Source organism: Panthera uncia, assembly GCF_023721935.1.
Source record: "Panthera uncia isolate 11264 chromosome B2 unlocalized genomic scaffold, Puncia_PCG_1.0 HiC_scaffold_24, whole genome shotgun sequence".
NCBI lineage: Eukaryota > Metazoa > Chordata > Mammalia > Carnivora > Felidae > Panthera > Panthera uncia.
Window position 1 is genome coordinate 45,004,147 of NW_026057580.1, and position 25,155 is coordinate 45,029,301.

The window sequence follows — 25,155 nt, forward strand, 5'->3', positions numbered from 1 at the left end:
CAGAGATAAATTTATAGCAGTCAAATTGCTGTGTCAAAGGATCTTTAAGAGTTTTGACAGAGATAAATTTATAGCAGTCAAATTGCTGTGTCAAAGGATCTTTAAGAGTTTTGACTAATATTGCCAATTTTCTCTCCCAAATATTCGCACCAATTTACATTCCCACCAATTGAGTGCCCAATTTATACTCTTATTTTTCCACCTGAAAAAGTAATGCTGAACTCAACTGAAGAAACACTTCTAAGTTCACAGCATTACTGCATGAATTGATTAGTACAACAATCCAAAGAAGGGCCAAAGTCACTAGGTTCCACTGATATATATATATATATATATATATACACACACACACACACACACACATATATATATATGCACACACGCACACATATAGAGACAGAATGAGAGAGCAAGAGAGAAAATAGACCCTTGACAGACTAATGTTACTGCAGCACACAGTTTTTCATAAAATGCAATAAAGTATAACTAAAAATTAAGTGACTCTTTTTGAACCATGATGGGCTCCCTTGTGGGGAAAAAAGGAAGTACAAAACAACAAAGCAAAGAGGAGATGCAGGTGTTAACAGTGAGTTCGGCCTGTTGTTAGCACATCCTCAAATCAGCTTTCCATGGAACCTTCCAAGGGTGCACTCATGCTAATTAGTGGCAGGCAAAAACCAGAATGTTAAATGTAAAATGCTTAATGAAGAGCCCAGAAAAACATGAACACGTTGCAACCCTCCTGAATTAGGGAGACAAAAATTACAAAACTTTGTGAAGCCATGGCCGAACTGAATGGTTTAGGCAGATGGTGGAGGGTCTGTAAAGCATACAGTTTGAAGCTAATCAAGTTGGCATTGAGATTATAGAAAGTTTTCTAAAATTACATTCCAGCTTTTAAGGAAAAATAATAAAATATTTCCTGGTATTTTTAATACTTCTCTTAAGGAAAAGAATTACAGAAGATGATAATGTGGAAACAACTAGCTTCGGAAAGAACAGGAGAACAATAAAATTCTTCACTTGGATATTTACTTAACCTCAATATTAGTAACTTAGGTTTTTTTCTTTGACAGTAACAGACTAACAAACCCAGCAAAACATGGCATAAACGTACTTAGATATACATAATATATATGGTGATTTGGGGGGGGGGTTACTTTTGATTTTTTTTTGGTTTGTTTTGGACTGTTAACAGTTAAGCCTGATTATAAAATTCTATTATTTCACTGGTAATAGTTAAGGAATGTTATAAATTCTGTCATCAAAAAATAAGGTCGAACTAAAAGGCCTTTAAAGTTTGTTTAATACACAGTTTTTAAGACTTTCAACTAAGTTACACACATCCGTAATCTTTTTAGTCTTCACTGTCACCAATGGCAGAGGTAGCATTCTCTGGTGTTAGCACTATGACCCAACAACCAAGCAACAGACAAAAAGAGGAAAAAGATAAAAAGAGGTCAGACTGGCAAGGCGCGTCCTAGAATGCCATTAGGGACTGCTTCGTGACTGTCCACTGTGCCAGAAGTGCCCTGGGTTTGGTTTGCATTTATGGTGAATTTGAATTCAGACTACTAAAGTGTATGTGGGTGTGTATGTATATATGTTTAAATATTTTTCCATTTCCCACGTGACTCACACAGATATTATTTCCTAGCATCAACAGAGCAATCAGAACTAGGTGAACAAAGCAATAACCCATTAGGGCACCTGCTCAAGGCAGACAGATAGGAATTATTCAGGATTAACCCACACAGAATGTATGGTTTTTCCTCCTTGGCACTTAGCTTCCTTATCTGTGAAAATGAAGGTTGTCTCCAGCTTTAGAAGGCCCTCCACATCTGGTCACCATCCACAACTCAGCTCTTGCTTCTTAACATTCTTAGCCTTCTTAAATTTAGTTTTCCAGTAACCCTTAACTTCTTTAAATTCCTACAGTGTGCCCTGCTCTCTCTGAACCTCTTCTTAGAGAAGGGTGCAGCAGCTCCTGTCTGTCCCTCACCTACGTAGTCCACTCATTCTTCCGGTCTGAGCTTAAACATCACTTCGGCAATGTACCTCCACTGGGGTCTTTACTTCCCCTGTTAGCACTTAATTCTTTTTGAGCCACTCATAATTATTTCTTTCATTTTCTCCCCTAATAAGCTGCCAAGAGCTATATGTATCTTGTTCACCATGGTATCCTTGCCTCTTGGAATGATTCCTGACATTTAGTAAATACCCAATATTTGTTAAATGAATAATGGCATCGTGCTAAATAAGCTACTAAAAGCCTCAATACTGAAAGTAATTTCTAATTTCTACAAACAAGTGAAATTAAAGCCAAATTAAATATGCTAACATTTATTGCTCTCTTTACAAAGGAAACACAACCCAAAATTTTAGCTTAAGCTTGTCCCCTTTCTTCATAGCTTTTCTAAAACCCTCAATGGTGATATTATCATGTTAGTGAATCATGAATGGTGAATATCATTTCAATGAAAATTAAAAGTATACAGCTACTTTGAAATAATGTTTTTCTTCTATAACTATCCCTACTACTCATAATGTATACACTCGTGAATTATAAGGTGGATACGGAAAAACAATGCTACCTAACTGCATCCAACTCAAAACAAACTAAAGCAAATGGGTACCCACATATACACACAATAAATGCTAGTGAAGAATTCTCTCTAATATTAATAATCATATACTACCTAATTATTGATGACATCCATCAAGAGAAGTACACATATGCTTTAACTTACAACCAAAAAAATCTTTTCACGTCAAGGATACAATTTTCTCCCAAATAACATTTTTATCATGTCACAGGAATGCAAGTGTTAAAAGACCATCAGGAAATGTACAGCTATGTACATTAAGCAATTTAATATTTCTTTTAGTTGTTTTATTTCCTCCAATATTACACTTTGGTTTTCAAAACCTTGAGAGAAAATGAATCAAGTTAAACTCCTTGCTCTTCTGAAAGGTTAGCAAGTAAAAGTAAAATCTTTAAAGAGAAAGTTTATAAGAACAAAAAAGTTCTAAAATTTGGGAGATATGAAATCTGAAATAAAAAATCATTCACTAAAGGTTTACCAAAACCCGCTCCCATGCTATGTTTGGTGTTAGAGATAAGGCAGCCTCAATGAAACTGCAGACTAGAGGGAACAAGAAATTCTACTAAACAGGATCCCTCTGCAGCCCCGTGAGTGATATGGCAGGGATGCATGCATGGGGGGCCATCGAAGTCCTGAGAAAGAATGACTAAACTAGGTTTTGGAAGTGAAATTTTAAAAATACGTTAAAACACAGAAACTGCATAAAGGACAAAAAGTAATACAGAGAATAGATGAACCTAATGAATTTCAAAGTTTCTCAGGAACGAACTGTGGTGTGTATGGGGAGTGGAAGGAAAGAACAGAGGATAGGAAAACAGGCTGCTTGCATCTCTAGCATACAGAAAAAAAGCACACCTGATAATTTGGGTAAATATTACTGTCATCCTGCCACTCATTTGGGTGACCTCACAAGAAAGTAAGAGCAATCCCCAAGGCCAAAACAGAAAGAAGATGCAGAAAAACACACGGCAAAGTGATACTGAAGAGCAGGCCATGTGTTAATGGCCTTGAGGCCATGTGTTAATCTGAGAGGCCAGGAGGCTTAGATTTTAACAGCCCTATGGGGAACAGGAAACAAGGTCTTGAGACTAAGCAAGGTGGCTAGTTGGAATAAAGACCTCCACAGAAAGCTGGGATCCTCAAAGGGTTACTCCCTTTGTAAAATAAGAAGAAAAAACAAAAACAAAAAAGAACAACTTCCAGCAAAGGAAGACAAAAGCTCGTCCTACTCAGTCTAGGTTCTGGGTAAATGAAGGAAAAAGAAGAAATATCTAGGGCTTTTATAACCATAGCTTTTCCCTTGTCCAAGTTGGTGACTCATATTTAGACTACAGATTCACACTCCTCTATCCAAGACCCTCAGAGCCATATGTGTTTCAGAATTTAGGATTGTTCAGATTTTACAAAAGTGAAATGGTACATACGCCATATATTAAGTAACACCCCAGTCTAATCTGGACAGCAGACTATAATACAACAATATTTCTGTAGTTCAACATACAAACTTTGATGGTAGGAAACATAAAGACTGGATAAGGTCAAGTTCTGCTATAAAATGTTTTATAAAAAAGAACTCTGGTATTCTGAGCTTTTTAGACTTCGAATTACACACCTAGACCTGCACTGGATGGGAAACTCCAATAGCAGAAACCACCTCAAGGTGCCCTCAGGACAGTAGCACTTGTGGGATTTGACAGAAGCAAACACAAATCCTCTCTAGGTTATCCTAAATTTTCAGGATTCCCACATATGAAGTCCAAAATTATAAAACACGTGAGGAAACATTTCACAATAGTCAGTCAGTCAAAAACAGTAGCAGACACAGAACTTCATGATCTATGAGATACAAATATACATTTATTTGTATGAGATACAAATATAAAGTCAGCTGTGTTCCAAATGGTGAATAAACCAAAGAGGAACTCAAAAATGTGAGTAAGAAATCTATGTCATCCAAAAAAGAGCAAATTTGAAAAGCTTCAAAAATGAAAAATATTAATGAATAAAATTCGAAATGAAAGGATGAGTAAAAGCAGACACAACATAAAGAGAGAATTAATAAACTGGAAGATACCTGAAAAACAAAGCATGCTAAACAGTAAAAAAAACATTTGAAACTATAAATGTTATATAAGGATATAATGAGATAGAAGAATATAATGAAAAGATTTAGTGTTAAGAGGATAAATAAAAGAAAGCCACAGCTAAGAGGAAGGAACGCTTCCAAATTCATTCTATGAGGCCAGCACTGCCCTGATACCAAACCAGATAAAGACACCACAAAAAAAGAGAACTATAGGCCAGTATCTCTGATGATCATAGATGCAAAAATCCTCAAAATATTACCAAACCAACAATACATTAACAAATCATTCACTACAATCAAGTGGGATTTATTCCAGGGATGCAAAGGTGGTTCATTATTTGTAAATCAATGCAATATATCACATCAACAAGAGAAAGGACAAAAATCATATGATTATTTCAATAGATGTAGAAAAAGCATTTGGCAAAGTACAACATCCATTCATGATAAAAATCCTCAACAAAGTCAGTTTAGAGAGAACATACCTCAACATAATAAAGACCATATATGAAAAATCCATAGCTAATATCATACTCAATGGTGAAAAATGGAGAGCTCTTCCCCTAAGATCAGGAACAAAATCATGTCCATTCTCACCACTTTTATTCAACATAGTTCTGGAAGTCCTACTAGCCACAGCAGACAAGAACAAGAAATAAAAGCATTCAAAATTGGCAAGGAAGAAGTAAAACTTTCACTATTTTCAGATGACATGATCTAGAAAACCCAAAGATGTCACCAAAAAACTACTAGAGGAGGTAAATGAATTCAGTAAGGTCACAGGATACAAAATCAAAATACAGGAATCTGTTGTATTTCTACATAGTAATAATAAAGTAGAAAGCGAAATTAAGAAAACAATCCCATTTACAATTGCACCAAAATAAATGCATAAATAAAATGCCTAGGAATAAACTTAACCAAGGAAGTGAAAGACCTGGACTCTGAAAACTATAAAGTACTGATGAAAGAAATTCAGGATGATACAAAGAAATGGAAAGACATTCTATGCTCATGGCTTTGAAGAATATTGTTAAAATTTCTATACTAGTGAAAGCAATCTACAGATTTAATGAAATCCCTACCAAAATACCAACAGAATTTTTCACTGAACTAGAACAAACAATCCTAAAATCTGTACAGAACCACAAAAGAAAAGAAAAGAAAATCCAAATAGCTAAAGCAGTCTTGAAAAACAAGAACAAAACTGTAGGGATCACAATCCCAGATATCAAGATATACTACAAAGCTATAGTAATTAAAACAGTATGGTACAAGCACAAAAACAGACACATAGATCAATGGAACAGAATAGAGAGCCCAGAAGTAAACCCACTACTATATGGTCGATTAATTTCCAACAAAGGAGGCAAGAATATGCAATGGGAAACAGTCCCTTCAACAAAAGGTGCTGGGAAAACTGGACAGCTACATGCCAAAGAATGAAACTGGGACACTTTGTTACACTATACACAAAAATAAATTCAAAATGGATTAAGGACCTAAATGTGAGATGTGAAGTCATAAAAATCCTAGAAAAGAGCACATGTGGTAATTTCTCCAACATCAGTTACAGCAATATTTTTCTGATGTGTCCCCTGAGGCAAGGGAAACAAAAGCAAAAATAAACTATTGGGACTACATCAAAATAAAAAGCTTCTGCATAGTGAAGGAAACAATAAAACTAAAAGACAGCCTACTGAATAGGAGAAGATATTTGCAAATGACATATCTGAATAAGGGTTAGTAACCAAAATCTACAAAGAATGTATATAACTCAGAACCAAAAAAAAGTCAAATAATCTAAGTAAAAAATGGACAGAAGACATGAAGAGACATGTCTCCAAAGAAGACACATAGATGGCCAACAAACACATGAAAGATGCTCAATATCACTTCTCATCAGGGAAATACAAATCAAAACTATAGTGAATATCACTTCATGCCTGCCAGAATAGCTAAGCCAAAAACACAAGAAACAGTGTGTTGGTGAGGATGTGGAGAAAAAGGAACCCTCTTGCAATGTTGGTGGGAATACAAACTGGTACAGCCATTACACAGTATGGAGATTCCCGGAAAATAAAAAATAAAACTATCATATCATCCAGTAATTCCACTGCTGGGTAATTACTCAAAGAATATGAAAACACTAATTAAAAAAGATATATACATCCCTATGTTTACTGCAGAATTATTTACAATAGACAATTTATGGACATAGTCCAAGTTTCCATCAATAGATGAATGGGATTAAGAAGATGTGGTATATACACGTACACATATGCACACACAATGGAATATTACTCAGCCATAAAAATAATGAAATCTTGCCATTTGCAACACCACAGATGGATCTAGAGAGTATAATGCTAAATGAAATAAGTCAGCTTGAGAAAGTCAAACGCCATATTATTTCACTCATATGTGGAACTTAAGAAACAAAACAAAGAACAACAAAAAAGAGAGAAACCAAAACATAGAGAGCAAACTGATGGTTATCAGAGGAAAGGTGGGAAGCGGATGAGTGAAACAGATGAGGAGGACTAAGAGTGATGAGCACTAAGTAATGTATACAAGTGTTGAATCACTATATGGTACCTGTGAAACTAAAACAACACTGTTATATTAACTATACTGAAATTAAAATTAAAAAAAAAGTTACATGTATACACATATGCACTACAGCAGGACAAGACAAACAAGATTTTAGAAGCTGCCACAAGTACTAAGAGATTACCTAAAGACATGTAGACTCATAGATGACTTCTTACAAGGAACAACAGTAGCCAAAAGAGTGAAATTATGTTCCAAGAAAAAACAACTATATATAAACTATATAGAAAAAATATATATACATATATAAGATATATGAACTATCATTCAAAAATACGGACAAATTTATCTTTAGACAAAAATAGAGTTTACTACTAAAGAGCCTCACTTAAGGAGCTTTAAAAGGATACAGTTCTGGAAAATCTTAGACATAATGAAGGAATGGTAAAGTCAAGGAGGGTTTACCTGCATAAACACTGCCTGTATCAAATAATAACATCTAACTTTGGGAGTTAAAACTATGGTAGAATTAAAACACTACCCAACATAGCATGTAAGTGAGAAGTGGGTGACTGAAGTTTCTAAATTTCTCTTCTTTAGGAGGAAATAAAAAGATACTGTTCTACTTTAGACTTTAAGTAGACATAACTACATTTTTAAAGGTGATCATGAAAAGAAACAGAAATAATATGTATTTTAAGCTTTCAAACTATAGAAAGAGAAAGTTGGAATTAAAGCACAAACTGAAGTAAATGAAAGGAGGGGGCAAAAAACAATCGTGGAGAAGTGGTAAGGGCAAATCACTAATGGTCATGTCTGTTGTTATGGTGGTGGTAGTGGCAGTAATGGTACGAGTAAGGGCAACAGTAGCACCAACAGCGATTGCACTAGCAACAGCGGTAGTCATAACTGATGTTCAGTGCACATTTGTGAGTCAAGCTCTGGGCCAGGTATTTCACATGCATTGTATCTCACCAAAGATAACACGTAAGTAACATTACTCACCTTTGTTTTACAAATGAGGTTTGTAACTGATTTAAACCAAGGCAGGAACAGTTAAGAAGGACATTTCAGAGAGTTTTTTTAACAACTGATCACTGACTGGATGTGACAGATGAGGGGAAACTCAAATTAGTGGCTTGGCCAATTCGGTGGGCAATGCCTGGAACCTAACAACAATCCTAGTAGTTCACACTTGGGTTAAGCCAAAGACACAGGATATCCAAAGAGGGGTAGACTTGTGTTTGTTTTCTTTGGAATGGTGAGCTTCTGTTTCAAGAAGCTTGGCTGTGAAAGAAAGGCAAGGGACAACAGGTTGGCTGCTGGAAGAGGTCATAGAATCCAAGGAGGGCTGTGTGTCAGTGAGCTTGTTTTAAATGGAGATACTTGAAAATGCTCATGAGAGAGATAGGAGGAGAGGTTAAAGATACAGATGACAGAACAACTGATACAGAAAGGAGGAGAGTTATCATTTAAAATAAAAGTGCTGGGGTGTCTGGGTGGCTCAGTCAGTTGAGCGTCCGACTTCGGCTCAGGTCACGATCTTGCGGTCCGTGAGTTCGAGCCCCGCGTCAGGCTCTGGGCTGATGGCCCAGAGCCTGGAGCCTGCTTCCGATTCTGTGTCTCCCTCTCTCTGACTCTCCCCCCGTTCTCTCTCTGTCTCAAAAATGAATAAACGTTAAAAAAAAATTTTTTTTTTAAATAAAAAAAATAAAATAAAAGTGCTAACCCTGGGAGAATAATTAATGATCGGGCCAAAAAGCAAAACCACACAAAGTAGACAAAAATGCAGCTTCTCTCTTGAGTAGCCAGGAATGGCTTATCACAAAATCCTTTAGAAAACATTAAATCCTTCTTAAAGATGCATAGTAGAGACAGTTTATGTACACATGGGAAGGCAGGAGGGATCCTCACACATTTGGAACAAATGAAGAGAGAGCAGGAACCCAGGTGTAAAAAGGCTGTGGGGTTTTGGGTACAATTCTCTCTCTGGTTTGGGCTGTCATCGAGTTGCTCCTAGGAAGACTCCATCCTGTCTTATAGGTCATCATTTAACTGACACTGGGTATGCCATTCTACTATTCTCTCCTTAATGAGAAACAAAGTATAGACCACATTACATAAACCCCTAAGAAAAAAGACAGCCAACATTTCCCTTCACAAGCAAATGGTGTTTCTCTGTAAAGAGAAAAGAATTTGCAAACAAGGTGGAACTGAATAAACATATTTTTTTTATTTTTTTAATATTTATTTACTTTTTGAGAGAGAGAGAGAGAGAGTGAGAGAGAGAGAGCAAGCGGGGTAGGGGCAGAGAGAGAGGGAGACACAGAATCCGAAGCAGGCTCCAGGCTCTGAGCTGTCAGCACAGAGCTGGACACAAACCACAAGATCATGACCTGAGCCAAAGCTGGACGCTCAACTGACTGAGCCACCCAGGCGCCCTGAATAAATATTTTTTAATGGAAAGAAATGGGACTTTTCAAATTATTTAATTGAACTATGATTATATTTGAAGGCTCACTTAATAGCAGCTGGCTCAGGAGTTGAGCCACCTAAAATACAACTCTGTTAAGGAAAGCATCCTAGGCCCTCAGGGAAGAAGGTTATATGTCACTTCTGACCTTCTTTACAAAGTTACTGAAACCTAGATAAGCTCCAAGAACATCCCATCCCAGCATCAATCAATCTGAAAAGAGGAGGTAAGATATTTGAAGGATATTTATTTGTGAAAAGCTAAGAGATAGATCCATAGCAACTGAGTGCACAGATTAAATTACAAGACTTCAGCAGCCATTTATTAAACATTAAAACTAATATGGCAATGTATCAAAAATCTAGATTTTAATCTAAAATACTACAAGCTAATATTGCAATTAATATATAAATTTACCTACTCTTACATGATTTTATTTTTTTCCATATATACAAGTTTTGCAACTTTTAAAAAATTGTGAGTTACCAATTATATACTGGTTCTAAGAAAGTATCTGCTAACTACACTGATCACCAAAGGAGAAAAAAATATCCAAAGTGACCCAAATAGAATATTATACCATAAAAAAAAAAAAAAAGATTTCTCTGAAAATTTGGAAGTAAAAAGATCCAGGAAAAAACAGTTGATATAAAGCCTGCTTAACTATTTTAAGACATTGTTTTTTAAAATTTTTTTAAATGTTTTTATTTATTTTTGAGACAGAGAGAGACACAGCATGAGCAGGGGAGGGGCAGAGAGAGGGGGAGACACAGAATCTGAAGCAGGCTCCAGGCTCTGAGCTGTCAGCACAGAGCCTTGATGCGGGGCTTGAACTTACAGACTGTGAGATCATGACCTGAGCTGAAGTCAGACACCCAACTGACTGAGCCACCCCGGGCACCCCAATTTTAAGTCATTTCTAAAGCATGCTCCCTACTATTACCTGAGACTCTTTGCCACTCTTCTGCTTTTCCTGCTCCTGCCAGCCCCCAAACCTCACATGATCTCTCCACCCTCTCCCAGAATGCTGAGTGTTGTCTGGGAACATCACAGGACCATACAGATTGGCGTCTTTACAGATTTACTGTATAAATGATCATTGACTCGAATGCTTTTTCAGAAGTGATTTCCCCCAGCTCTTCCTCACTGCCTAAAAAATACTATCTCCTCCATCTCCACACCTAGACTGGGTCTTCTGGTGAAATCAAGGAGGAATGGAGCGTGCCTTGGTACAGAAAAATGAGAGGGTGTATTTAGTCAATAACAAATAGTGAAATGAGAACAAATGGGATAAAAGTAAAATATGTTACAGCAAAACAGTACACTTCTCACGTTGAAAGTTACTCTAGTGTTCAGTAAACTTTTATACATCGATCCTATTAATTTTATTCAATAGTCTTTATTTTTTGGATCTATGCACTATAGAAAGATTTTTTTCAGTTATCACAAGTATAAATATGGTATCAACTGAATTAGCATGCAAATAGCATTTCTATAAATCAAAATATATTTTATTTATACTAAGCAAGCTTCTGTAAAGCAAATAAACTTTTAAGGTTAAATTTTCATTATATATACTCACAATATTTCTTATTTGCAGATATTTTATGAATAAAATTAAAACAGTAGGAATCTTGTGGTAACTTGCCAATATTTGCCTTGAATCAAAACATAATCCATATCTCCCACTACTTTTATAGATATTGTAATAAGAAGTAACATCTTTTTCTTAATTTGGGATAGGACTCATTTCTAAAATGACAGTCAGTATCCCTCAAACGTAAGATTCAGAACTCAAATCACTTGTTCATTATGTAGCATAAGCTCATTATTAAAAACCCTCAAGATGTTTAAAATGGAAAAAAATTGCATTATTGATACCCAATTTGGCTTTTCATGAGGTTTAGTTTGATATAAATGTCTATGTTTAAATTTTGATAATGTTAAATAGGGTTTTTTAACCACAGGACATATATAGAAGTTGTTTGTAAGAGCTATTAACAGAAATGAATATTAGGCTGCCAAACTTTCCAAATTTCTCCCTGCAGGTGTTACATTGGGCCGATTCTATTTTTTGGTTGTTCTTTAACTGTGATACAGCACTTGGGCAGATACTAGGTGCCCTACTGGATCTTATCTCTTTATTATTTGACTTGGGCAGGCCATCAACTACAAAACAGAAAAGGAAAAGCAACTGAAATACACAACAGTTGTAACCAAAAGTTAAATACTTGCTGAATCCTGGATATTTCATGTGTTACCAAATAGGTACACAAAGTTACAAAGAAAAGGAAACAAAGATGTATAAAGGGACCCAGAAAAACTAATGTCAAACTAACATTGGTCAAGTATTTAATTTTCATGTGCAAGGAGCAAGATTATTATAGCAGAGTATGGAATAAAAGTTTTACATAGTTCAAACGTACCTTAAAATATATATTATAAAATATTAATTTATTCTTTAATGTTTATTTTGTGAGAGAGAGAATGTGCACGCATGCCCTCTCACAAGTGGGGGAGGAGAGAGAGGAAGAGAGAGAATACCAAGCAAGCTCCATGCTGTTAGCACAGAGCCTGACGCAGGGCTCGATCTCATGAGCAGAACCGTGAGATCGTGACCTGAGCCAAAATCAAGAGTTGGACACTTAACCAACTGAGCCACCCAGGAGCCCCAATATTAATTTACTTTAAATTCAATAAATATCTGCTGATTATGGTGAAGCTTTTTCTGAATATATTTTTCCTCTAAGAAACTTACTGTTACTGAAAAGGGGGGAAATCTGAGACTATATGCCTAGAGTTTCTTTATCTCCACCTTTGCTCTGCCCTCAGATGTTAACAAATCATTCCTTTAAATGTTTAAATCATATACCATTAAGCATCATTTTATAAACCACTAGAATGAACCCTAATTTTCTTGGCCTATCATCCCAAACAGAAAAAAAAATCATATTTTAAGCCAATACTTTAAATAATATTCAGAGCCTATTCCATTAATCCAATATCTGCAAAAAAAAAAATCACAAAACCATAAACTTTAATCTTATAACCTTTCAAGCTAAATTCCAAACTAAAAAGTTATACACAAATCAAGCTAATTATTTTTTTTTGTTTCCACTCTACATTATGCTCTTTTCCTCCCAACTACTATTTAGTATTTTCAATACTAAAACATTACTTAAGAGTGCTTCAATGCCTATAGGGAAACTTAGTTATGTGTTTGCATGTCCTAATAATGGATGTGACTCACTGTTGTAACTGTTATGTTACCGAAAACCTGTGAAAAAATTGCTAAGGTAGTCTACTATTATTTAAAGGAACTTCACAAGGAATTCCAAGTAAAATGCCCTCTTAAAATGCATATAAATATAACAATATTTGTATACTCAAATTTTCCATGTCATTTTTTCTTAAGATAGGACATATCAATAATGTGATATCTATCTTTCCAAATTTTGCCCTAAGGTTGTATTTAAGTGCAGCTCTTTTATTTTATTACTTATTCAAAAACTAAAATGTTAAAAAGAAAACTAATACTGTTCAGTGCTTGCCTTTTGCTCATTTTTTCAAGTGACCAAATTCAAAAGTCTTCATGCATACCATAGAGATTTGCAATAGAGCATGGGTTGTGCTGCATGATTTCACACAAAGCCATACAAACAGGATAGGTGTTTTGGAGATTAACCATTCAGGCTAATATTGTTCCTCCCCACAGCCCCCAACAGAAAATATTACTCAATAAGCCACAGACAATAGTTAAGTGCAGTGGTTAAAAGCTGTGAAAGTTAATTACCTTTCCTGAACCTGTTAAGCAGCAATAAATTAATAATGTAAAGCCCAGTGCCTGGCATATACTAACTGCTCAATAAATGTTTAGTTCTTATGATTATTCACACTAATTCAATACCAATTCCTGCTTCATCTGCTTCCTAAATACAGAATCTCCCCCTTATGTTCCACATCTTCAAAATCACCCCACTCAGTAACATATGCTGGAGATACTGGAAAACCTCCCACCTTGAAAATTTTTAAGAGACTTTTCCAGATCTAAAATACTAAGGCGACTAAATATTTAGATATGGAAAAGTGGGTCTTTATCTGAATAATGTTTTGATGAAATGCTCAAACCTGTGAATGTTTATGATATGTATCAATATACTGATCTATCATTTTCATAGCATTTAGCAAATCAATAACCTATAACTTCTTTATTAATGAATATTTGCTAGACTGACACATACCTTTAAGACATGAGTCATCTTTCCAGAGTTGGGGAAACTGATGGAAAGATGGCTAAATGATTCAGCATGCTGCAGCAAAATGAGCTGGTCATGAATTTATAATTTCCACTCCTGTTAGGTGCCCTGGCCCTGGTGGCCTCTTCCATCCTGTACTGCACATATAACACATGATACCATAATCAACAAATTTTGTTAGAAACTCCCCCAGGAAAGGGGTAATGGTGTTTTCCCCTCAGACAAGCTTCTAGAAGCAAAATTATTCAATTCTGTGACACAACAGCTTCACAAGCCTGGATAACCCTCACAATGTCCAGCTGTATGCTTCATCAAGCTGTGCTCATACAGATAATAGGACTAAAGTCAATTCTAACACTGGTGCCATTTTCTCCGCTGCACAAGGCAGACACTGGGGAAGGCCTGAAGCAAAAGAAACTCAGAAAATGGGCAAAGGAAGCTAGATAGGAAATGGGTATGGCTATAGTTGTGTCTCTTATGCCAGCACTGACCTTTATCAACAAACATCATAACAGAGCAGTTCCTAAGCAGGTCAACGAGACTGAACAGCTAGAGCTGAATCAGCTAGAGGACATGTGCTGATGGAGCCTTACCTATAAAGAGTCTCAACACCTAAACCCAGTGAGTGCCTTTTGCTAAGTCCCCGTTTGTCTTTCAATAACTAAGTATTTACAGCGTTAATCATGTGAAAATTTTATATCAGATTCTAAACTAGATTAAAGCTGTTTTCCATCAAATAACAAATATAAAAAGAAAGCATTATGAATGAAACGTTTCATGTAAAAGTGCACCATCACAAATGCTGGAAAAAGCACATCCATTTTGTGACCACAGCAGTCATTCTGCCCAGCAGCTTCCGAGAATGGGACAAAGAAGTGTGCCAGGATGTGTAAAATGAAATCTCCATGATCTCTGAAGTTCAATTTCCTCATTCAATAGTTTGAATTTATTTCAGTTTGGTGTGGTTATGTACAACACACACTCACTCACACACACACAAAACCTCAGCAGCCACAGTGAAAGAGATGACACTTTTAAAATGTATTTAGAAAACTAGGGTGATAAATGTGACCTTTTATAATTTCATCTTTTTCTTTTTTGGGGGTGGGGGAGGGTTATGACTGTTCAACCCCTGATTTCCTATAACCTGGATAAAGGAGTGGTGTGTGGAGAAAGAAAGAAAGAAAAAAAAGAGGTGAAAAGTGCCCAATCCAGAATGTGCAATTTCTCAGTATTTTATAGTATTAATACATACAAGTATTTTTTTTTTTCTCCACCAAGACCTTGGAGGTCAACAGGAGAAAAAAAATGGCTCAAACACAAGGTTTCAGGGTTGCCCCAAGGCAACACCTCCACCTCTGGAGATTTGGAGCTCAGCTGGGAGTTCTGAAAGCCGCAGCATTACAGACTGCGAGCCCAGGCCGCACGCCGGCATCCAGGGCGCCTCTGCCATGCGCATGTCCCGCTTATATAAAAAGATGCTTACAGTCCAGGTGCTTTTTCTTGGGGCCCATCACTTCATGAGTGGTGGCTTTGCAGACCGCTCTCGCAACAGCGGAGCCTGTCACGCTGTATTGAGCGGCGGCGATCCGATCCGTGAGCGTTTGGCCCGACATCTTCTCCGGCCAAGTCTATCGCCTCCTCTTCTGCGGGAAAGAAGGGGAGATGGTCCTGCTTGAAACCCGCAGACCCTACCCTCCGAGCACCCCGGCCCTGCCTCCTCCAGCCGCACGGCGGCTCCCTTCTCCTCCGTCCCCGCCCTGGTACCACCTCCAGGAGCTAGCAAAGCGCTAAGCCCCTCTCTTGCGACGCGATCTAAGGGTCTTGAACCAGAGTAGGTCTGTCACGGAGCCCCCTCCGGTCCCAGGCTCGTAACACCGTCCCCATCCCACTCCCCGTGCCTCCCGCCTCACCCCTCCGGCGCCCCCCTCCCCCCCAGTCAATCAGCACTTCGCCTGCAACCTGATCCCCGCGTGTCCGACCAGCTCCGGCGTGCGTCGGGGTTATTCCCTGGGCGCCGCGCCCACCGTGTGCCCACCTCTCGCTTGCCCGCCGCAGCGTTTCTTCCCAGTAGCCCGCAGGCTCCGGGGTCTGAATCGGATACCCAAGCCCTGGCCGTTTCCCTCCTCCTCCTCCTCCTCGCGCTGCTGCAGCAGTGGGCTCGTCCTCCTTCGGGCGCGGTGGAGATTATCCTAGCATTGCGCCATATTATGCCCTCTCCTCCCTTTCCTTCCTCACCGCCGCCTCCAAAGGCCCGCCGAGGCCCTATGCCCGGGTCCCCTCCCCTCGCCCCCAAATGCCCGCCGCAGGGGCCGCCCGGGAGCTCTGCGGAGGCGCCGGAGTCTCTCGGCGCCTCGCCCTTCCTGGCAGTGGAGCAGAGACGGGCTGACAGCCCAGCCCAGCCCAGCCCCCCGCCCGCAATCGAGCGCGCCACGGAGCTGTCACCCAGCCGCTGCCCTTCTCCGCGCCCTAGGATTATCCTCTCAGGATCCGCGCGCTGCCCTGGCGCGGAGGAGGGGGCCGAGCAGGGGCCGCGGGTACTCACCCCGCCCCGGGAGCGGCGCCTCCCGCCGCAGGATGAGCGGAGCCCGGGCCGCCGAGGGAAGCCGCGCCGGGTGGGTGTGTGCGGCCGCGCGCGGACCCAGTGCCCCGGGGCGCGATGCCTCCTGCCCTAGCCCGGTCCCCCGCCCTCCACTCCGCGGTCCCTGCGCCCGCCGCCCGTGGCCCCAGAAGCCTGTACCCGCCCGCCGCCGCCTCCTCCGCCGGCGCTGCCGCGTCTCTCTAGCGATCCGCGCCGCGTTCCCATCCCCGCCCCCACCTCAGCTGTGGCTGCTCCAACGAGTCAGGTGACGACGGCGGACTAACCCGGGCGAGCTCTCCGCGGAGCTCCTCGCGGCCCCCTCCCAGCTACTCACACACGCCGCCCCCCCCCCCCGCAACCCCGAGACGGCCGGCTTACAGGCAAGGGGGCGCCGCGCGCGAGCATCCCCGGCCGGCGCGAGACAAGAAGAAGGAGGCGGGATGGCTGGGAGGCCGACACCCACCAGCCAACCACCCTCCGCGAGGCGCCCAGCAGCCCCTCCGCCTGCTAGACCCGCACCCGGCACGCACTGCGCGCGCGCGCACCGCGCACACCTGCGCGGCTACTGCGGGATTCGCGGAGGGCGGCGGGGGCGTTGGAGCAGCCCAGCCAGTGGGCTTCTCGAGTGCTGCTGTGAAGGCCAAGGTTCGGGCGTCGTCGCGCGCTGCCTGGCAGAGCCCAGCCCTTTCTCCTCTACATTCTGTCTCTGACACGCCCGCCTGTCCAAGGCAGCCTTGGCCCAGAAGGGCAGGGCGATTTAAATGTCAGATTCTGCAGGCACACGGTGCCCGTTGTCTGTGCCTCCTTAACTCCTTGGAGCTCCTCTACTTTTTTCAGTTACGTTTGGGAGCTGGGGTGGGCAGGTAATTCTAGCCATTTTGGTCTTAAACGGATACTGAGGTCTGCAAGTGCGAATACTGAACAAAACCAGCAGTCAAGGCCCAGATTATATCCACAGCAATTAATTGGTTGTGTAAGGAAAACTCTTTGTATCCTTAAAAAGTAACATCTGCCAATTAAATATAGTGTTTGAAGGTCTTAAGTATATTTGAATTGCATACAAGAATTTCTAAACAGGGATTTGGGCTGGGTTAATAGTATCACGTGTTCACGTTTTCGAAGATGCTTATTTATTGTAGTCTTAAAAAAAAAACCTTTTACACTCTCAAAGTAGAATCAAGATCGGAACTTAAGTTGTGAATTCTTTTGGTGTTTTTTTCTGGCTACAGGTGGCCACTATTGGGCCTTAAGGCCTTAAAATGTCTACCTATAGATAGCAAGTTTCTCTTGTGTACTCCTGTTACCTGGCACAGTGTTCACTATGAAGTCATGATTTCATAACTGTTGGGACTGATTCTAGCATTAGATAGAAGCCTGATGGGTAAAGAAAGATACCCTAAGACCACCATTCTTGAGTTTCAGATACCAGTCTTACCATATGATCTGGCAATACAACACCTAGATGTTTGTCCAAGAGAAATAAAAACACATTTCATTTTAGAAACATGTACCCAAATTTTGTAGTAGCTTTATAGAATGGCTCCACATTGAAAGAAACCCAAATGCTATTGTACTGGCAAATAGGTAAACAAAATGTGGTCTGTTCACACAATGGAATGCTATTAAGCAATAATAAAGAACAAACTAACAACATGGTTGAAAATACATTATGTTAAAGAAGCCCAAACCCCAAATGCTATTTGCTGTGATACCATATATATGACATTCCAAAAAGGAAAAACTATAGAGACAGAAAGCTATCAGATGGCAGGAGTGGGGGAAAGAGTGACCACAAAGGGATAGCAGGTAACTTTTTGGAGGGATGGAAATGCTCTATATCATAAATTGTGATGATGGTTACACAGCTTCTTGTATTTCTCTTAAGTGCATCAATTTATACACTTAAAATTGATGAATTTTATTATATGTAAATTATACCTCAATAAATCTGATGAAAGGAACTGGAGTGATGATATTAATATACAAAGTAGGCTTCAGAGTAAGAAATATTAGTACAGATAAAGAGGCACTTTTAATAATGATAAAAATTCATCAGGCATATGTAATAATCCTACACATTTATATACCTAGGAGCAGAGCTTAAAAATAAGGTAAAACAAAAAACTAAGACCTTTAAAAGGATAGACAAATCCACAATTATATTTGAGGATTTCAACACTCTTGTCTTGATTGGTAATGATAGGACAGGTAGATAGAAAATCAGTAAGGGTATAGATGACTTGAAATAACCATATAAACATTTGACCTAGTTGATATTTATAAAGAACTCCACCCAACAACAGTAGTTTCTTTTTGAGAACACGTGGAACATTCACCGGGATAGACTACCTTCTGGGCCACAAAGCTATTCACATAAATTTAAAAGAATTACAATCATAGAAACTGTTTTGTCTTACTACTGTGGAATTTAATTAAAATTTAATAACAGATATCTGAAAATACCTAAATATTTGATAATTAAACAACACATTCTAAATAACCAATGGATCTAACTTTCCTGTAAGAAAATTTACTTTTGAACTGAATGATAATGAAAATTCAGCGTATCAAAAATTTATAGGATGCAGGTAAAGAAGTGATTAGAGGGAAATTTATAGCATTAAAATGCTTATGTTCAGAATGAAGAAAGACCTAAAAGCAACTATTTAAGTTTCTCTCTTAAAAAACTAGAAAAAGAACAAATTAAATTCAGCATGAGCTTAAAGAAGGAAATAATAAAAATCAGTGAAAGAGCACATAGACAAATAATAGATAAAATCAATGAAACCAAAAGCTGGTTTTTTTGAGAAGACCAATGAAATTGATCAAGGAAAAAATTAGACTCATCAAAGAAAGAAAGAGATGCTACAAATCTCCAATGTTAGGAAAGAAAGGAAAGATAGATCCCATGGACATTAAAAGGATAAGAGAATGTTATGAAAAACATTATGCAAATTAGACAATTTTCATGAAATAGGAAACAGAGTAGAATAGTGGTTCTCCAACATTCCACTAGTAATGTCATGTCACATACAATGCTATTAATTAAGAGGTTTTTGTAACATGTTTCAGTAATGGTTAAAATAATACAGTCTGTGAGTGATTTACTTTTCAAAATTAAATTGGAGTAGATTCATGGTCAATCCTATAATAGTGTGAGATTACAGATATTTATGTACAGATAACACTGTGAAGTGTGAGAAACCATAGTCTGTCTCTGGTGTACTGCCCATGTTTCTGCTGGTATGCATGGGAGAGTATCCCACACATGGACATCCTTCTGTCATGAATGGTAGCAGAAAAATGTTTGAAAATCTGCAAACTGTAGCAGTGTCATATATAAATTAGTAAATTATTTCAAGGGTAGAACCAACTTTTGAAATGTTATTGTTTTGGAAGACGGTCTTACTGAGCTTTAGAAATAATAACATGTTTGCAATGGCAAAGATTAAGAAATGCCAGGTTCTTATATCTAGGAAAACCTAGAAATATAGCCATGAATGTTGTATATGATATTGAAAGAAAATTGATCAAAAGATAGAAATACATTGAGGGGAGGAAAAATGGTTCATTATCAGTATATTCCCTTTGAAGATCCAGGAACACAATAAATAACATTGAGTAAATTTTAGTCATGAATAGGCATTTACATTCAATACTTTTACAAACTGAAAAATCTTTTTATCTCTCTTAGTGGTCAGAAAAGAGATTAAATACAATAGACATTCACAATGTGTTTTAAAAATATATATATTGAGCTTTTCTTTCTTAGTCAATATACATATATATTACCACACAGATTTTTTTCCTAAATCTGATTTAATATACATGTTTTCTTCTCAGTATCGGATTTAATACATAAAAGCCAAACCAACAATGATGACATGTAGACACAATTTATATCAACACCTGAAGGCAAATGTCTTGAAGTTATTGGTTTCAGTTTATTTGTAAGATACAACAAGATTAAGAGAAACTTTAATTCCTGATTCGCTCAGGCAACTAACTGAGGTGGTGTTGGAAGATTCACATTTTTCTCTAAAACCTATAATGTCCTCCTTAAAGTAGTTTAGAGGGTACTTTTATTCCAGGGATACTTTTCTATCAAATTAGAAAAAAAACACATGATGTGCAAAAATAATTATACTGGAATATAGCCACCCCCCACATAAATGTGACATATCTATCCAAACTCAAAAGCAACTGGCAACAAAAAGCAAGTTTTGATATCCTGAATGTACTTGTATAGAGACAAAAAGATTGGTTTACTTTTATAAGGGGACAAATGAAAGAGACCATAAACCTGATGACCATTGTAATGTAGCAAGAAAATAGTAGGTTGTATAGAATATCAGTAAGATTGAGATTCAAGCAACTAGATATTTCATCCATGAAACCATTCAAGTTATTTAAGAATAAAAGTAAATGAAGAGATAGTATATTCCAAATCAGGACGAACAATATTTATTAAGTTTTGTTCTGCCTAACAGGTTAAAATGAATTCCATGGCAACCAGCATATTTGAAGGAACATGTACTACATCTCACATGCATAATAAAAAAAAATAATTTAAACATGGTATTTTCATTTTGCTTCCCTGTTTTAAATCTAATACAGCCATTCTGCTTTCCTGTTGTTGTTCTGGTTACCTATAATAAATTTTGTCTTAAAAATAATTTTTAATTATGTTTCATAGTTCTGTGAATTAACAGGGCTCTGCTGGGTAGTTCTCCTTTGAAGTCTTTCATTTGGTTGTCATCAAATGACAGCCAGGGCTATCGGGCTGCCCAAGATGACTTATTTATTCATTCACGTGTCTGGCAGTTGATGCTGGCTGTTCACTGAGAGCTCAGCTGAGGTTGGACCAGAGCACCAACACAGGGTATCTGTATGTGGCTTGGGTTCCTCATGTCAGAGTCCAGGGATATCACGTTTATTACATGATGGCTGGCTTCCAAGAGGAAATGTTCCAAGGCGGAGTGTTCCAAGAAACTTTGGTAAAAGGTTAAGATTTCTTGTGACCTAACTCCAAGGTCGTACAGCATCAGTTCTGTTATATTCTATCAGCCAAAAGCAAGTTACAAAGACAGCCCAGATTTAAAGGGAGAAGATTATCGCTGGGAAGTTCATTGAAGGACCAACTACCACAGGGATACACGAAAGTACACCTTTGTGAAGAACCTGTAAAGAGAAACCTGTACTCTCAGAAGTATGATAAGTGACTCACTTAAGATTCATTGAGAACTACTGAAAACTAATTGGAAACTGATTTTAAAAATGACGAGCATAAATTAAAATAACACAATGAATTTACTCTGGTTTGAATATTCTTTCCCATATCAGGCAAAGTCCTGCTCATTCTTCAAGACCCCTTGGCCAGCTGTATCATGACCTGCAAATCTCTTCCACATCCTCTATTTTAGCCTTCTTTTCACAGATGAAGAAATTTAAGGCTATAGAATTTAAGTGACTTTCCCTCTATCAGTCTGAGGTAATGGCATAACCAGTCCTAAACTCCACTTGTTGAACTTCCAATCCAGTGTTCTTTGCACTGTACCCATTGCTTCTAATAAAGATATAATAACGTTACGATAGACTCTCATTTCATTATATTAATTAGATCCTTAGTCAGAAAAATCCTTTTTAAAATGTGTTGGCAGGAAAGTATGGTATATAATATCTTAGGTTATTGAATTAGACAAGTCCTGGTTTGAGTTCCTGGCATTGGCCCTTACTAGCTGCTTGACTCTGGGCAAATTCTGCAGCCTCTAGGGCTTTTCCTTGTCTCCAAAATGACTTTTCCTCATCTACAAAATGGCCACAATCATAATATCTACCTCAAAGGACTGTTATTACCATCAAATGTGATAATGACATATACAGCCAATAACACAGTGTGTGGCATACAGCAAAAGCCCAATAAATGGGATTAATAGTACTCAGTGGTTATTGGTGGAGTAACTGATTTTATTATTTTGTTAATTTATGGTTATATTATATTTTTATTATATTATTTTATTATTTGGAACTACAATTCAAGTTTATATGGCTCTCTGATAAATATACTATTCTACTAGTATTTCTTTTTTTTATTAAAAAATGTTTTTAACATTCATTCATTTTTGACAGAGAGAGCACAAGCGGGGGGAGGGGGGAGACGTGGGGCAGAGAGAGAGAGAGGGAGATACAGAACCCAAAGCAGGCTCCAGGCTCTGAGCTGTTAGCACAGAGCCTGACGTGGGGCTCAAACGCACGGATGGCGAGATCATGACCTGAGCTGAAGGCAGACGCTTAACCAACTGAGCCACCCAGGCTCCCCTACTAGTATCATTTCTAAAGTGAGAAAACAATAATTTACCTCGTTCCTGAGATATAAAACCAGATCACTTCCAATATCATCATGGGTGGGACTAAGCTCCTATTAGTCCTAGAGAACTAGAGTAGAAAACACATACATATGCAAATAGTCGTCACGCAACAATGCTGTAACAAACTACAGCTCCTACTTTCTTTTTTCTCAATCTAAAGTGATACTTTCAAGGAAATTTTGTGGGGTGAAAAGAATTTTCTCGGAGAAAGGAGAGGATTAATCAGGAAAGTCTGTCTGGAGAAGGAAGTTTCCCAAATAAACTCTTAACTTAAAAGCTTGTGAGGGCTGAGCTCGTGTGCCTCACCTTCCAGAAGTCTATCTCTTTAAGTTTTCCTCTCATTATCTTACTTTCTCCTCTATTTTTTATTTATTTTTGAGAGAGCAGAAGTGGGGGAGGGGCAGGGAATGAAGGGACAGAGGATCCGAAGAGGGCTCTACGCTAACAGCAGCAAGTGAGCCCAATGTGGGGCTTGAACTCAGGAACCATGAGATCGTCACTTGAGCCAAAGTCAGATGCTCAACCAACTGAGTCACCCAAGTGTCCTTTCCTCTATTTTTGGTCATTGTTTGTATTTGTCTGCAGCTCAGTTTACATCCTGAGCTGCTTAGCGCGAGTTACTTGGGCTCACTTGATAATCCATTGCGTGGGTGCTATAGAAGAAGGCCATGCACTTGTCTCAGTACAGCTCCAGGAACACAGCAGTGTGCTGGGAGAAGATCTGGTATTCTCACACTCTCTCAAATTGTGTAACTGGAACATACGCATTACTGGCCAGTTTTAAAAGTTCTCTTGGCAAAAAGAATTACTTAGATCAACTACAATCATAATTACAGAATTATCAACTATAATTATATCAGCCAACCATTTCTGTTTCTCCGGTAAAGACAACATTAAAGAGCAATGGAAAGTTTAGGCTATCTGATGTTCAGTATAACCAGATGAGAATGAGCTGCTGTGTTACTGTTTAAACTAATTTTGAATGGAACAAGGAAGGCCTTACTCTTTCTAGAGCACAATCCATTTAACAATATTGTTTCTCTACTTGCCATGAGTATTTTTCTTTGTCCAAGGACTTAGGCTTTAACCATCTGAGAGTCATTATAAAGGACAGAGCATTGCCGTGGGAGGTTTAGCAAGTTAGAGGACTCCACATGTATAGTTTCTTCTCATACTCATATTAGACTCATGCTAGAATATTGCCAAATTAAGCCTCAAATAAAAGTGTAATGAAACAGTGGCGCCTGGCTAGCTCAGTCAGTGAAGCATTTGGCTCTTGGTTTTGGCTCAGGTCATGATCTCAAGGTCATGGGATCGAGCCCCTAGTCAGGCTTGACACTGAGAGTGGATCCTGCTTGGAATTCTCTCTCTCCTTCCCTCTCTCTCTGCCCCTCCCCAGCTTGCATACATACTCGCACTCACTCTCTCTCTCTCAAAATGAATAAATAAAATTTTTAAAAAAGTGTAATGAAACAAAATATATAAATTCCTTTTTTAAAAATGTTAGTTTGGAGAACCAAATTTTCAACAGAGGATCACATTTTCACGTTTAAGTAAGAAATAGATTAAAAAAAAAAGTGCTAGAATGTCAATTATTACCTACGGAGAAACTAAAGTTGAATTGGTTGTTGTAATTCTCCAAATTTATGGCCATTATTGACTTGATCAATGGAAAACTTCACCTTAAGATTTTGTCTTTTTCAACCTAAAACTGGTTTAATTCTATTGTCATTATAAATGATTTTAGATGTAGTCATAAAAACAAAACTCAGGAAATTCTCTGGCATCACCACTCATCATTTATGGATTTGATGCTTGTTATGCCTCTATATTGATGTTTTTAAAGGGGCAGGGTCAAAGATGAGCATTTGGTTTAATGACACCTGAATCAGTGTCAGTGGTGCATCTCTTAGATCTGCTGGATGTGAAGAGACAGCTAATTTGTTTTCATTGTTACTGACTTTATTCTACAGCCCCTGTCAACTTCACTCAGGATTTTGCTGTTAAGAAACAATGAACACTGACAACACAAGAAAACTCCGAAGTTTCCATTTTGAGGGCAAAAGCAATGAAATATGAATCAAATAAGTAGGTCAATAAACTTAGTATTTATGCAGCATTGTTTCCTAATATTATCAAAATATTTCTCATTAATAGTCCACAAAATTTTTAAAAATGTTTATTTATTTCTTGGAGAGACAGGGAGGTGGAGAGGGGCAGGCAGAGAGGGAA

At 38.4% G+C, this 25,155-nt stretch overlaps 1 protein-coding gene across 1 annotated transcript in view; it reads right to left on the reverse strand.

Annotated features, from left to right (window-relative positions):
* Positions 1-18,096, reverse strand: part of SNAP91 (synaptosome associated protein 91) — a 146,849-nt gene extending 128,753 nt beyond the window's left edge. The window contains exons 1-2 of the mRNA XM_049653957.1: positions 16,934-18,096; positions 15,461-15,620 (exon numbers count right to left, since the gene is read on the reverse strand). Coding sequence (XP_049509914.1) covers positions 15,461-15,590 — 130 coding nt within the window. The 5' untranslated portion in view covers positions 15,591-15,620; positions 16,934-18,096. The remainder of the gene's footprint in view (positions 1-15,460; positions 15,621-16,933) is intronic.
* Between the last annotated feature and the right edge of the window lie 7,059 nt (positions 18,097-25,155).